The sequence below is a fragment of the Vigna umbellata genome, chromosome 5 (assembly GCF_029865625.1).
Source record: "Vigna umbellata cultivar VRB3 chromosome 5, Vumbellata_1.0, whole genome shotgun sequence".
Classification (NCBI taxonomy): domain Eukaryota; kingdom Viridiplantae; phylum Streptophyta; class Magnoliopsida; order Fabales; family Fabaceae; genus Vigna; species Vigna umbellata.
The window spans coordinates 12,777,192-12,792,667 of NC_142169.1; the positions used below are offsets into that span (position 1 = coordinate 12,777,192).

General features: G+C 32.1%; 2 protein-coding genes across 2 annotated transcripts; both read right to left on the reverse strand.

Annotated features, from left to right (window-relative positions):
- Window positions 1–4,311: 4,311 nt before the first annotated feature.
- Window positions 4,312–4,740, reverse strand: LOC124842900 (uncharacterized). Its single transcript, XM_047319497.2, has one exon. The coding sequence runs from the start codon at window positions 4,738–4,740 to the stop codon at window positions 4,312–4,314; it is 429 nt and encodes a 142-aa protein (XP_047175453.2).
- A 3,875-nt stretch (window positions 4,741–8,615) lies between these two features.
- LOC124842898 (potassium transporter 8-like) lies at window positions 8,616–14,996 on the reverse strand. The gene is made up of 8 exons (XM_088116027.1): window positions 14,520–14,996; window positions 13,936–14,425; window positions 13,664–13,717; window positions 11,335–11,595; window positions 11,197–11,249; window positions 10,774–10,897; window positions 10,428–10,682; window positions 8,616–10,032 (listed from the first exon to the last, which is right to left on the reverse strand). Exons 1-8 carry the CDS (start codon window positions 14,556–14,558, stop codon window positions 8,981–8,983), a joined length of 2,328 nt encoding a protein of 775 aa, XP_087972153.1. The 5' UTR covers window positions 14,559–14,996; the 3' UTR covers window positions 8,616–8,980.
- Between the last annotated feature and the right edge of the window lie 480 nt (window positions 14,997–15,476).

Sequence of the window (15,476 nt, forward strand, 5' to 3'; positions counted from 1 at the left end):
TGATGCATTGGTGATTTTTTGCAAACTGTTGCAGCTATATGTTTCAAACAAATTGATGTATGTTTGAACAACACTAATTTTATGTTTCTTTAAGACCTCTACTAGTGCAGAACATATAAGCAAAGCATACACACTTAAATCCTAATTTGATTCATCTCAATTCAGCATATAAGAGCAATGATGCAAAAGACTCTAACAAGTGCAATTCAAGAAAAAATTTCTTGAAAACTCCTAAAGAGGAACCACAAATGACTGAAATCAAAGGTTAAACATAGAATAAAGATTTAATAAAGACCAACCAAGATAAGAAATAATACCTGGAAAAGAAGACAAAAGAGAATTTAGAAGCCTACTTGTTGAAGACTTCCAAAAGGTACTTATTGCTTGTGTTGGAAGGTTCTGTTTGTAGCATCTGGAGAAAAACTTTTTAGACACTTAATTAGAGTCTTTAGATCACTCTTACCTTGATGAAGTATAATATCCAGAAGAAAGAGTCCAATCAACAAACATATAAACAGTAAGGAATTAGTATCAAACAGAATATGAATGACAAAAACAACAAGCAAATTGTGGAGTATTGAATGAATTAATAACAAATGAACACAATAAAGGATGAAATTAAGGTGGAATAAGCACTGAAAGTTGTTCCTAACATGTAAACAAAGCCATAGAAAAAAGTTTCACTCAAAACAGACTTCAAAAACGCAATTTAGAAGCAAAACAAACTAGACAAAACATCAGTGTCCGCGCTGACCGAGGACTATAAGCGATGAATGCTGACAAAAAGAAGAACAATGCTTTAGCATGCCTTCCTAAAAATCACCAAACCTAAGGCTCTAGATATAAATAAAACTAAGAACTAAACAAGAATAATTAAGAAATGGAATTAAAAGACTAAAATTGAAAGAGAGAAAGGAGAGGAAACTTATGATTTGAAGACATTCCACTTGGAATGATCCAAGATAAATGCCAAGGGGGATCCCCATTTGTTCTTCATAAAATAAGACCGAAATTTAAACTAAGAGACAAATTTCTATCTCAAAGAAGTAATCATTTGAATGCAGAACAATCTCTATATTCAAATTTGAAGGTGTACTTACAAAGGAGACCTTAGGCTGCATATATAGCACTAGGAGATGAAGTAGGTGAGAAAACTAAGGAATGTTGGACTTGAAGGCCTACAAGTTTGGACAATAGCTTTCAAGGTTGTTTTAGGTTCTACATCTCTTAATTCTACATAGTTTTAAGGGTATATAAATATAGTATAAAGATCAAAACTAAAACTATACATGAGATAATTTGCACTACAAACAACTAAAAGGAGAAGAGATTTATTTATTCTTCTTTCTTTTAAGTGGAGTCCCACACTGCTTGCACTTTAAAGAAACTATAAGAAAGAAACTATAGTGTCTAATAGGTATAGAAACAATTATCCAATATTACATTTTTTTTTCACCGCGCCACTTTTATACCAGTTATATGTCTAACTAGTATAGAAAAATGAATTTATGTAATTGTTTTGAGTGCAACTGGTATAGAAATCTTTGCAATTTATTACAATTTTGCCACTACACCACTTTCTATAGTTGTTATAAGTGTAACCAGTATATAAAAGTTTTTCATATTTACAATACTATCATCGCACCACTTTCTATACCTAGTGGATTTTAATAGGTATAAAAAGTATATTTTGCACTTGTGACAAGAAGTCATCAATTCTGTTACAACACAAATGAATTACATGCAACAACAATTGACAACAACTCATAGGGCCCAAATTGCCCTGCATTAGATTTCATATGACTTCTTTGATAAGCTTCACAACAATAAGCCTATATCATCATCTTTTCTTGAGAGAGGAGTGTAGTGGTGGTGCAGCAAGACAACAAAACTTTACACATACAAACGTGTTTGTGATGATTGTTTGATATTGTCATTAGTACAAAAATTGCGTATAACGTCACGCATTCAATGTCCCATAGTAGAACAACCAACGTTAACAATGACCGATGACATTGTTGTAAATAAATTCATTTCGCACCATGTCGATTGAATTTCGTAAGCGTCGTCTTTAAGGAAATAATGTCCAATCGTACACAAAGCCGATGTAAAACTATGACCTTAGTAATCACATAACGTCAGCTAAGGAAACAACATACGTCAAATACAAAATAAATAACTACTAAATAGTGATTTACTAAATATGACGTCAATCGTAACAAACATTGGACGTTGTATATTACAGCCAACAATTATGTTTTTATTTTTCTTTTAAATCAACCCATAAAACATCGAATTGGTAAGGACTTCGACGTTTTATTGTCAACTTGAAGCCAAAGCCTCAGTCCTTTTTTATTATTTTTTTCTTTTTTCTTTTAACTTACCACAGAACGTCGAACTCTTTTATCAATTCGACTTTTTATTTGCCAGAAATTATGGATTTTATTTTTTCTTTTAAACCAACCCATAAAACGTCCTTATACTAAAGGCCTCAACGTTTTATTATGCTATTGAAGTCGAAGGGTCACCGCATAACACGTCGAACTCTGTGGGGATTGGACGTGATTGGCTCCCAACAATTATTCGTTTTTTCTATAAATACAGTTTCAGAGCCCTGGATAACCTCTACACCTCCATTTATAAAATTTCTCGTAATATTCCTTCATGGTTTCTTTATGTTAACTTTTTTTCTTTGATTTTGTATTAGCTCCTTCAAGGTTTGATTCTTTGTTATGTTGAAAAAGTTGAAGGAATGATACAAACTCAACGAAAACAGTTGATACATTTCAAAACGTTGCAACTTCCATTCATAAAATTTCTCGTAACAATCTGTTAACTTTTTTCTTTGTTTTTCTATCAACTCTTTCAATTTCACAAAAGCGAATTTCCTTGTGGTTTGATTCTTTGTGCATGGTGAAAAGCTTGAAGGAGTGATAGAAATCCAAAGAAAAAGGTTGAGAGATTTGGATTTCGTACCCTTTTAAAACGCTACAACCTCTATTCACCAAAATCCTTCTACATTTTAACTATCCCGTGGATCTTTTCGTGGTTAGATTTTCATTTTTTTTCCTATGTTTAGTGCTATTATGCTTTTCTTTTGTTTTTGTTTTCATTTATGAATATACGTTCTGTAAAAATGGATTTCTTTTAGAAATCCTTCTAAGAGTTTTACGTCGAACCCTTGTAGAACTTGACATCCCACTATATATTAACGACGAAACGCTTCCTAATTCGAAGTTTTATTATGCAAAGTCACTATGTTACACGTCGTATTCTTCTGGGGCTTCGACGTTTTACTGACTAGTCAGAAGCCAAAGGGTCAATCTCTTTTTATTATTTTTCCTTTTTTTCTTTTAAACCAACCACAAAACGTCGAACTCTTTTCCGTTTTATACATGTATTATTGTTTGTTTGGATTTTACTATCTAGTAGTGACATTATGTTTGTCTAGTAAATAGAGAATACAATCCACTCCACTGAAAACTGACTTGTCATTTATCAACGATCTTTACCCATAGTTACATCTGTCGATATTGTCTTGTACCTGATCAGTCATGTTATTACTGACAAATATTATCCATCGAGAATTATAGATAAATATATCTACGATAATTACTGAGAAACTACCGTCAGTAATTCTGACCTATAACACTTTTACTAATGAATTTTTGTCTGTCCAAAATCTAACGAAAAATAATAATTAGTAATGAACACTAATTATTGGTAAATCTATTTTTTTTTTCTTTGTAGTGGTCAGGCATTCTATTTTGTTTTACTATTTCTTTTTAACTAAGACCATTTCTATGGGACAAGGCTATTGTCTAAAATGAATATGCTTTATCTTGGTTTTGACCTTTATACGAATAATTTTTTTTTCGTTAATTGATTAGGAATAAAAAACAAATTATGCATCACCCTAATCCCCTACTAGTTAAATAATAACATTAACAAACACGTTGGAGCATTATTATTTAATGGTTACAATATTTTTAACATGCAATAAATGTGTCCAACACTTCCAATACCTAAATCAAAGAATAAAAATAATTTGACAAGAATTTTTTTTGTCATTAGCTTCGAATAACTTCACCAAACCAGAATTAATCAACAGTTCATGGTGAACACATTTTCTTTAGCGACGAAATCCTTACCTAGTTAGTTAGAAAAAAAGTATAAAAAAAAAAGATAAAAAAAACTCAAACTATATTATTTAGAAAATGAAAAGACTTGTTCGGTGTGTGTATGTTTTTGAGAGTTTTAGTAGAAAACAAAAGAAACCATTGATCATGAAATAAGCACATTCTCCAGCAGTCAAACGAAGGAGGGGCCATACTTTCCAAGGTCCATGGAAGACTTAGCCGACGAAGGAACAGAAGCATAACGAGACGAAAAATCATAAGCATAATGTTCCTCTCGTTTCTCTTTAGTTCCTTCATCAAAGTTTCGGGCATAACTTCGAGCATCATAGCGGAACGAGCCTTGCTTTCTATACCCAATGGCGCGATTTTTATTATTCAACCGACGAACCAAGTTTTTCCATTTGGAACTTGCCACATGTTTTGACCATTCCCTTATCTTCCTCCACCATTGCACCTTCTCTCTCACTATCTTCCTCTGCGACGACGTCGTTCTGGAGCTTTCTCCGAAGCAGGAAAAGTTGAAGCAACAACCTCTCTCGAAGAACGCATTATCTTGCATGTCGTCATCGACGAATCTTATCCTGTTCGACGATGGTGTCATCTTCGCCGGAGAAAGGAGAGAGGTAATCGGAAATGTTTGTGATATCAAAACTCTCTCTCCCTTTCTGTCTTGGGTTTTGCATTCTGCGAGATAATGAACCAATGAAGAACCTGTTTTAGCAAAATAACACCGCAGAACAGATCGGTTGCCAGATTAATAATTAGTTACCAACTTCCCTTCGAAAGTCCCTAGCTATGACAGTTGGCTCCACATAATAGTTTTTCCCAAAACCAACTTGCATAGAATTAGAATCTTCTAATCTAAATTAATCGTAACATTTCATTGTATATGCTTCTTACATTTTCATTCTATTTTATTAGAATATTCTATCTTTCTAGATTCCTCAATTTTGTATGACCATAAATAAATTACCTTGTTAATTAATAATATATTTGATCCGACCTTAACTTAGTACCTTGTTAATTAATAGAATATTTGATCCCACCTTAAATTAGTATCTTATTAATTAATAATATTTTTATCCAATGTTAAGTTAGTTGATAGAGTCAAATTTTAAATATGAAGTATTATCCATTTTAAAACTCTTGCTACTATTATTAAGACAACACTTAAGAAAAATATATTTAAATTGTGATTAATCATAGTTACTAAATAATATGAAATTATTAAATATATCAAAATAATAGACAATAATGAAATAAATAATAGACAAAATGATGATGTATTTACGAATTAAGTATGGTCTAGACCGAATAAGATCGAAGATCAGAGAGGTCAAATATGACTTAAGTTGGAGAATCTAAACAAAATCGAGAGTTGGAGAGATCAAACAAGGTCGAATATCGTTAAGGTCGAACAAGGCAAAAGCTAGAGAAAGCAAACAAAACCGTGAGTTAGAGAGACCAACTAACGCTGAGTACTGGAGAAGTCGAATACGGATGAAATTGAGATAAACCAAACAAGACCAAGGACCAACGAGGCCGAACATAAAATGGACTATTTTTTTTTTTATTTCAAACTAATCAAAGTAAATTTTCAATTAATTTGTTCATGATCTTACAATTAATTAAAATAGATTCTCAAATAAAGGCAAGACCTTTATACATTATTCATAATAAATTCAATCAAAGTACATTCAATATTAAATCCTATTATGTTTAATTATATCTATTCTTTTATCTCGTAACCAAATTAAAAGTTAATTAATTAATGTATATTCTTGACTAATTGTTGTTAAAAATTTTACCATTAATCAAAGCACGTTATCAAATGGTAGAAAAAACTCATTTAATCATATGAAAGTTCTTAAATTCAACCAAAGTATTTTCTCAATTACAATTAAAAACCTTTAGACTATATAGATAAAAAAAACCTTGATAGTTAGTTATGATGTAGAACCATTACTTTTTACGTAATTGAGAGATAGAAGACATAGATGAAGGATACCTCAAACTAATAATAGAAAAACAAAGACATTATTTCAACCTAACTTAAGAATCCATAATGAAATTACAGAAATAACCCTAAAAGCTTAACTCTCCATAGATGGAGTGAAACACATTATAAATGAAAATAAAAGAGTGGAAGATGTGGTGGATAATAACTGCACCAAACCATATACTTTCCTTGGTCTCTTTATATAGATCTTGATTGGGTTTAGATTCTGATTTTTCTATTGCTAAAATCTAATTTATGATATTGTAATATCTCCCCAAATAATTAACATATTTGATTAATTTTTAAAATATTTGAAAGATATTCTTGGTTGATATTTTTATATATAATTAAATTAATTATTTTGTAAAATATCTAATAAATTATCAACAACAGAATTTTTTCTCAAAAATTCAATTCATCCTTTCTTATTCTATCCAAAATTGTTGAGAGACCCAAAATATTTGTCTTTAACCGTTTTTTTCTTCTAAAAGTTGTTCTAAACGAGAAGATAAAGATAAAGAGGATGATGATGTGACGACCTATCACTAGACGAAGTGGTGTGTGGAGGACCAGAACACATGACAATATCTTGTTGGTCAGATTCATGAGTGGATGATTGTCACTTGGCAACATCTTAAATGATCTGACATGTAAGGGGTATGAGGCATGTGAATAGGGAAATTGAGGGATGTAGAGTAGAATTTATGAATGACCCATTTCAAAAAAAGGAGTGTATAAGTGAAACTAGGGATGCATTCAAATCCTTGTATATTTCTTTTTATAACTTCCTAATTTTGGACTTATTTTGTAACTTGAAATAATTTAATTTCATGCTTTGAATGAATAAACTTTAACTTTAGCTGCATCAGTAAACATTAGGATATCGAAGAATAATTTATGCAACTAAAAATCACTTTTTAAGACATTTTATTCACAAACTTAATAAGTCCAATTATCACAAATCCTATTTAAATCAATATTTTAAACATAAAAATTCCATAAAAAATTTGAAAATTAAGCCTACAAGGCGGGCATAAATATGCATTCATCAGTACATCAACCCCCCTAATCTTCAATTGTGAGGAACTTCAGTAAAATAGTTGTAGTTGGCCTTTGGTTTACGAAACATGGTACTGAGAACAGGTAGTTGGTAGTCATTTTGTACTATAAAGAAAATTTGTATCTTTAGCAATAACCGTACTAGTAGCCCCTTGCGTCAAGCAGCATAGCGACGAAGAAGTTTAAATAATGGGATGAAATGTTTGACTAGATGTGAATGGTGAATAATTGTCATGGAGTTGTCTTTCATTCAGTACTCATTTCTTTCCTTTTACCTTTTATAATTTGTAGTTTTCCACTAACGTATATGAAGTGGAGCATAACCTATTTTTCATACAATTCCCTCAATGATTGTTGTCAAAAATTCACTTTTACTCATTTAAAGCTTGATAAGGTAAGAAATATACAAATATGAGAGTTATTCAACCAAGACTAGTAAGCTATTTGTTAAGACAAGATCATCTATAAGATTAAACTGTCTAAATGTTATCACATGTTTTGAAGTTTAAGAAACAATATGAAACAAAATGAGCAAAGTGTTATATTTGAAAAAATAACACTTTGGTGTCACTAGTGCATAAACATATATTTTCACTAAATCTTTATGAATTATATTAGTAACAAGTTTGTATGCACTAAGTTGAAGGGAAGTGTTAGATATATTATCTCTATTTTATATTTATCTTTTATCTTTAGTTAGTTTGTTATTTATTTCTTAGTTGTATTTTGGACTTAATCTATATTTTTTTCGTTATAAATAGAAGGCCTCATGTGTATATTTAATTCAAAAGAGATTAATTACATTCATAATTTTTACTATATTCAATGACATATTTATTTTAAAAAAAAATAATTTTTGAAAGCATGGTTTAATAATGGATACGTACGGAAAAATAGTTTCATAACTTTAACATGAAAAAACTTGTGTTTATATTTTCTTGATGAATCAAAGGTACACGAAATGATGTTTCATTTACTCTTCACAATATATGGAAAAATATGCTTTGAAATAATATTTTTTTTCTTTTTTCTTTATTAGGCGATAATCGACTTTTAATAATAAATACTAAATTAAATTATTTAATAAAAAATTAATAATAGCAGTTATAAAGTTGTACAAATGAGTAAATGTCCTCGCCCTTCTTTAGGTAACATGCGTTTCAGATTGTTCATTTTTTTTAATAATAAATATATTTTTCGTTTTTAAATTATTTATAAAAATTGTATTTTAGTCGTAAACTATATATATATATATATATATATATATATATATATATATATATATATATATATATATATATATATGTATGTATGAAAATTATGTAAAAGATCCTAACAAATACATAGGAAGTGTTTCTTTTGTGATCCTTATCATATTTAACCTTTTTCCTTTATGATGTTCGAATGAAGAGATCATCAACAAAACTGCAAACAGGAATCCTTGTATAAATTCTCAGCATGATAAAACATATACATTGAAGAACTAACACAGCACATTTTACAAAGTTCTAGGCCTGCTAGATACACAATCCACAACCAAACTAATCTTTCTGTTACAAAGTTTTCTATTGAAAAAAATTAAAATACCTCCCACAAAAATATCCATTGGTCACTTGACGTTCATTTACTTGGACAATGGGCGAAAATTCCCTCCTAACATATTATTTATTCATGTATCAGGAGGAGAAATGAAAAGATTGGTAGCATGGAGGGGCACTATAAAAAATGCAACCAATTTATGCTGTGTATGATTTATCTAAACTGCATAACTTGTAGCCAAAACTCAGACATGGTAGACCATGCCAACTTCTAGGATAGAAGCATGAGGGATACTTAGAGCATAAGTTGGTCCTCTAGAATTTCTTCTTAAGAAATCATACCCATAATTGATCACAACTTTCTTTATCCAACTTGAACCTCTCTTTGCTTTCACATAAGAGTGGCCCATTATGAATGCCATTCCTCCTTCCCTTGCTTGCATTAGTTCCTGCAACTCCTCCCTTGCACCCAAATCAATCTCTGGACTGTCTGGCACAACAAACCTCACTCTCTTCCTAACTATTTCAGGAGACTTAACCACCCTCATTTCTATGCAATCTTTCATCTGAGAATTTTTGTTATCATCTTCACACATCCTTATACCTTCTGAATTTGATGCTGAGGTTCCTACAACTGCCATTTTTGTGTCATCTTCAAAACTCTCAAATCCTTGGTTGGACTCAGAACTATCTGACCGAATGAATTCTGCTATGCTACAAATAAGATCTTTCTCAAACTCAATGTCATCCTTGTGAAAGTCCCTATAACCATACCGAGCTATGCACCTATAAAGCCTGTATTCTTTTGGGCCAACTCTACCAACCAAGAACCTTTCTTCAGGTCTCACATGTGGCACTGGGACAGATTTGACGCAGAGGAAGATCACTACTTGATGAAAAGCTGGGAGATTGGTGACAAAGTGAGAGAAAATGGCTGGGATCCCAGACACAAGTTCAGTGTGTATTAGGCCAATTCCTCTTACACGCACAATTCCTAGAGTGGGGCCTAAACCAAGGAGCCAGTTGATGGACACCTTATTCTGAACATCAAACTCGTACTTTTTAAGTGTGCCAAAGTGCCACACATACATCACGATAAGAAATGTGAGCGAGAGGGCAATGGGCACCCATGCTCCTTCAAGGAACTTGATCAGGGATGCAGAGAAGTACAGTGCTTCGATGGACCCAAAGAAGAATATGAAGCAAATGGCTAGGAAAATACTCTTGTGCCAGCATAAAACAATAACTAGAGACATTAAGCAAGTGGTGACCAGCATCACAGTTATGACAGCCAAGCCTGTTCATCCAAACAGTATAAAAATTCATTAGACATGCTATAAGCCATTAAAAACCATGATCAAGATTTCTACAATCTTAATGTACTGATCTTTTTTTTTTTTCAAACATCAGAATAACACCATAAGATATAATCTAGAAACTATTGAAAAATGCAAATGGACCGAACTAATCCTTTATTGGGTCTTTGCATTAATCTGTTGTTTTCACGGCAAAGTACATCATACTGATTCTTTCCATCAAGAAGTAAGTAAAAGATTGAAAATTTAATTACCAAAAGGGGAAAGGGAGTAAAGAGAAAAGAAAATTAGTTTAGAGAAACAAAAATCAAAGTGACAGAGATGTTTCAAACATTCAGTACAAATAAATTTGCGTGTGCATCAGGAGAAAGAGTACCTGATGCGTTTCCCATGCGTTTTGTATCTCTAAAACCAACAGTAATAGCAAGGCAAAGTAGCATCAAACACCAGTTGATCTCTGGGATATAAATCTGGCCGTGTACCTTTGATGATGTATGAATGATCTTGACTTTGGGGAAGCATCCCATTGCAGAACATTGTTTGATTATTGAGAAAGTACCTGTGATGATAGCTTGACTTCCAACCACAGCTTGAAGTATGGCTATTGCAAGAACAGGCCATCTAATTTTCTCTAAAACAATTTCGAAAGGAAGAGTAAGCCAAACAGTCAAAGCTTAATCATTCTTTAACAATGTCCCCATTGTGAGAAACTCAGATCTTACCAGGTACAGATACGTAGAACCCAATTCGGTAATCACTTTCAATAGTATGATGCTTGGAAAGATATGCAGCTTGTCCCATATATGCCAGAATTAAAGAAGGGTATACCAGAAAAGTAAAAGCAATCTGCAAGTAAGTGGTTTTCAGTTAATGCAGTTGATTATTTCCCTGCAGCTTCTAATCAAGAAACATCCCCCAAAGCTTCACATTCATGAACAATTGAAAAACAATGATGTATTTAAATCATTGATTCCAAATTTTACCACGACCAATGATGCATTGCTTTCAAATCAAAATTAGGAATGTAAATCATGAGTTTAGTTTCAATTTGAAAATGATGCTACCAACATATTTTCTATTAGACAAACATCATTTCCCTTCAAACATTCTCTCATAATTTAAAAATGATGCTACCAATTGTGCACCTTAATCGACAACTGTGAAAAGTGCCCTAGATCAGCAAACATGGCTTCAGAACCTGAAACATAAGAGGGACAACGTCAGAGGAAGTTAAAACATATGTCAAGCATGTAGCAGTTGTGAAGTACAATTACTATATATACCTGTTATACACAGTAGAATTCCCCCTAAGGACATCCAACCTCCTCTTTGAGTCTTCTTCAGAAATTTGAACATGTAGTAGGGAGAGAGAGCCTCATAAACATGAGGATTCCAATGTAAGATATTATACATACCGATACAGCTAATGCATAGTAGCCAGGTCAACACAACAGGAGCAAATAGAAACCCCACGCGATGTGTTCCATAATGTTGAAGTGCAAACAAAAATATCAGTATCACACAAGCAATTGGTACTTCAACATCTGCACAAGCAATTATATTTCAGAAATGCAGAATAATGTATAGATATATGCTAAGAAATTGAGTTCTAAGTCTAACAGTAGATTGTCCTACCTAAAATCAACCAACAAACATTAGAAGCTCTAAGATTGACTTAAACATGTACATTCTGGTTAGGAAATAGAAACCTCTTGCAATGAGAGATATTTTAGGACTCCGAATTGTTTAATAAATATACACAAATAGTAAGTCACATATTTAACTGTGGCTTTTAGGGAAAATATATCCAGTTCATGCTGTAATAATAATACATTACCCTGATATGTGAACCTCTTTGTTTGCTAGGATAACTACTTTCAGTTCAGTCAACTTCTCAAGGTGCTGATGCAATAGTGCTATACTTAAAACTACTCAAGTGATTAATTTATGAAACAAGTGGTTATCATTAACCAGTCTTATAATATCTTAAAATATCCCCTCTTTAATATTGTTTCCCTCGTTGTATTTCCAAAGGGAAAGAAAATGTACAGATGATAATAGAAATGTTTGAATATAGACCTAAAGACACTATAGGATTATAGGGAGTCAAATATTATTTCAATTGAGGGCCCACATGATTTAGACATTCAGTAAGGTTCTAATGTAAAAGGTAAAAGACCAGTGCCTAGTTACATTTGTATTGGAATCAGAATTTTCAGAAACTGAAGAAGTGGAGCAAACATCAATTGACATAGTCAACTTATTCTGATTTCTGTGTGCTGAAAAGTTACCAATGCAGCAAAACAAAGTATAGACTACAGTAGTATACTTTGAATGCATCTGGAAAAAGGTTGAATAATGGGATGGAATCAAATCTATATGCAACTGACCAAAAGTCATCCAATTGAAATTAAGCAGCTCAAGGTGAGAGGTCATTATTAAAGATGATAAATACTTAACGGGAATCACAAATGACCTTAGAAGAACAAATAAAAGTCCAGCAAACGGAGCTGCATCAAAAGCCTAATTTTAATAGAGAAAGGACCACATTTTAGTGTTTAAAGCACTGCAGTGATTAAGTTTCAATTAAGTTGAAGAGTACCTGGATCATCATTAATTATTCATAGTGGAACAGTATATGACAAATTTACTAGTGTCCTTACCTAATTTTGTCATCCAATCAGATAATCACTTTACTGTTCCAGATTGATCCATAATGGTTTATTCAAAAACCTTATCCATACCACCCTGCTCCTATCGTAACAACTTCTTTTAGTAATTTCCTATGCTCATCATATTCTAATGAAAATTAATTAATAAAGAAATTACTGTTTTCAATTCTTCTGTGCTTGATATTCTATCAGCCACAACCCACAAACTTTATCATATATTCAATATTATCAATTTAGCAGGGATTGTTTATTTTAATATAAATTTTAGCATGACATTGATTTGACTTCGATCAAAACAAGGAAGTTGGCCCTGATTACATATTTATGGGGACCCACAATAATGCATGCACTTGGAGGCATTTGGTTCTCCCTTTTTGTCCACTAACTCGAACGCTTTGATATAGTTAGCATAAAAAGGGAAGTCATTTAGAATTTCAAATAGGTTGTATAGAAAAAATTAAACAAAAATATATTGTGATAGCTAACAACAATAATTTCAGGATCAATATCTATTCAGCATATATGCCATTCAGAGAGCAACTTCCCCCAAATCAATAGCAGTATTGTATGATGCAACCATTAGAACTATTCTAAATGTACACAATTCTTTAGAAAATATTCCAGAGAATAGTTCCAGATGCCAAGCATTTTGCAATTTACTAATCAAAATTGAATTCTTAATCCATTAATCCAATTCCATTAGCATAGTTATGTACGTGTATCCAACTGTAATATACAGTATATGAAACGAAACTTCAAACCATCTTGCAGCTTATTAAGATTAAAATATATTTTTTCAATTAAATTCATGACATGTTGCTTACTGCTCTTTCGTGTTCATTAGAGGCTAGCCGCAAACTAGACTTAAAATTGATCTCGAACAAAACATACTAAAAGGAGATTAAATCAACCAATTACTTGTATTTAGAAAGGAACTTACACCTATGCTGTTCTTTAGACATAGAAAGCTCCAACCCTGACACGGCAGAGAAAACTGCATAATAACAAAAAACCAGATAATTCAGTCATCAAGAACCACCATCTCTGTCCAAAACCATGATTTTAGCTGCAACATGGTTTCTCGGATCTGCCGAATTGCGGATTGCATTTGTCCACAATTTCCAGCTCTGTGAAAGATTGCGAAGAAACCACGAGAGCAGTTTAAAACCTTGGCCATGACGAAAACACAGATAACGTTGGAAATCCCAGTACCAGAAATAGCAGGTGTAAGCACACCATCCCCAATAACCATGCAAGTCCCTATCAGAGCCAGAACAAGCAGCACCCTCTGCAGAACCTTGTGTTTCTCGAACACCGATTTCAACCCCAACCCAACATTCTTCTTATCAATTGGCACTGTTCCATCCTTGGTGTACTCAGTTAGTTCTTCGTCTGCAAGCTGAACATTAGGCAACAACCCCACCTGAGCATGCCTGCATAGAAGAGAGTACAGAGCAAAAGTCCCTCCTTCTCCATTGTCATCTGCTCTGAGCACAATGAAGACATACTTGAGGAGTGGAACCAGTGTGAGAGTCCAGAACACAAAAGACAACACTCCATATATCTCTTCATTGGTCTCTGAATGCTGAATGTCCTCAGCAAAAGTGCTTTTGTAAACATAAAGTGGGGATGTACTTAAATCGCCATACACAACTCCTAAGCTCTGATAAGCCAATGTTAACACTGTCTTCCATGATCCATCCTGCAAGGTGTCATGAGTGGTACGTCAAAAACAAGTTTTTTTTTTCCTTTTCTTTCACACATAATACTGATCAGGAAACTCTAACATGCCATACCTTAAAAGAGTTTTTGTAGATCACAGACTCCAGATCCATCAAGGAATGTCTCGGAAAAGACCAACCTTTAAATTTTCAATTTTTGCTGAGATATCAAAGGAAAATGAATGCCACCCTCATGAATCAACACCCTCCCCTAGTTCAAGCTAGTCCTTAGGATAAAAAACTAATTTTGGCAAAGGAGAGAGTTTGGTACAACGCCTATGCTGTGTTTTCTCTTTTCAAGTATGTGCTCAAATGCAGACAAAACAATAACAAACAAACATAATAAAAAAAAAAACACCAACACCAACCAATTTAGATAACAGGTTTAAGTGTTGTCGTCAGAGTGAACAGATTTTTGGAATAAGAGAGAAAGAAAGAGAGAGCAGATAAGCAAAACTTCTCCAGTGAGTGAGTGGTGATTTTGGATTCAAGTTTTCCGTTTCCTTCTCTAAATGCCTGTTGAGTTTGCAGTTTGGTTTAGAGGGAATATAATATAATAGTTTTCAAATGTGAAATTGGAAGTTTGATATATATATATATATATATATATATATATATATATATATATATATATATATATATATATATATATATATATATATATATATATATATATATATATATATATATATATATAATGATGCATAATAAATATGAAAACGGATTGAATTGAACACGGAACAGTGTTTTACATATTATTTGACCTGTATTAAAGAACTTCATAGGTGTGTAATACTTAATTAAAAAATATATCTATGAATATTGGAGAATATTTACAAATAGTTGAAAAAAAATGTATTTATAAATATTTTTAAAAAAATTAAAAAATATATAATATAAATTAAATTAAAGTTTAATTTTAATTTTAATTAAATTTATAAGTAATGAAAATTACAAATAAATATTAAAATATTCCGATCGATAATAAATACTCATGTCTCCATCAAATTTTATTTCCAAATACCTTATTTT

Coding starts and splice junctions, on each gene's coding strand:
- LOC124842898 (XM_088116027.1), bottom strand. CDS start 14,558: ATGGATCTGGAGTCTGTGATCTACAAAAACTCTTTTAAG. Junction 11,596..13,663: donor GTCTAAAGAACAGCATAGGT/GTAAGTTCCTTT, acceptor TTGCTTGTGCAG/ATGTTGAAGTACCAATTGCT. Junction 11,250..11,334: donor AATTCTACTGTGTATAACAG/GTATATATAGTA, acceptor CTTATGTTTCAG/GTTCTGAAGCCATGTTTGCT.
- LOC124842900 (XM_047319497.2), bottom strand. CDS start 4,740: ATGACACCATCGTCGAACAGGATAAGATTCGTCGATGACGACATGCAA.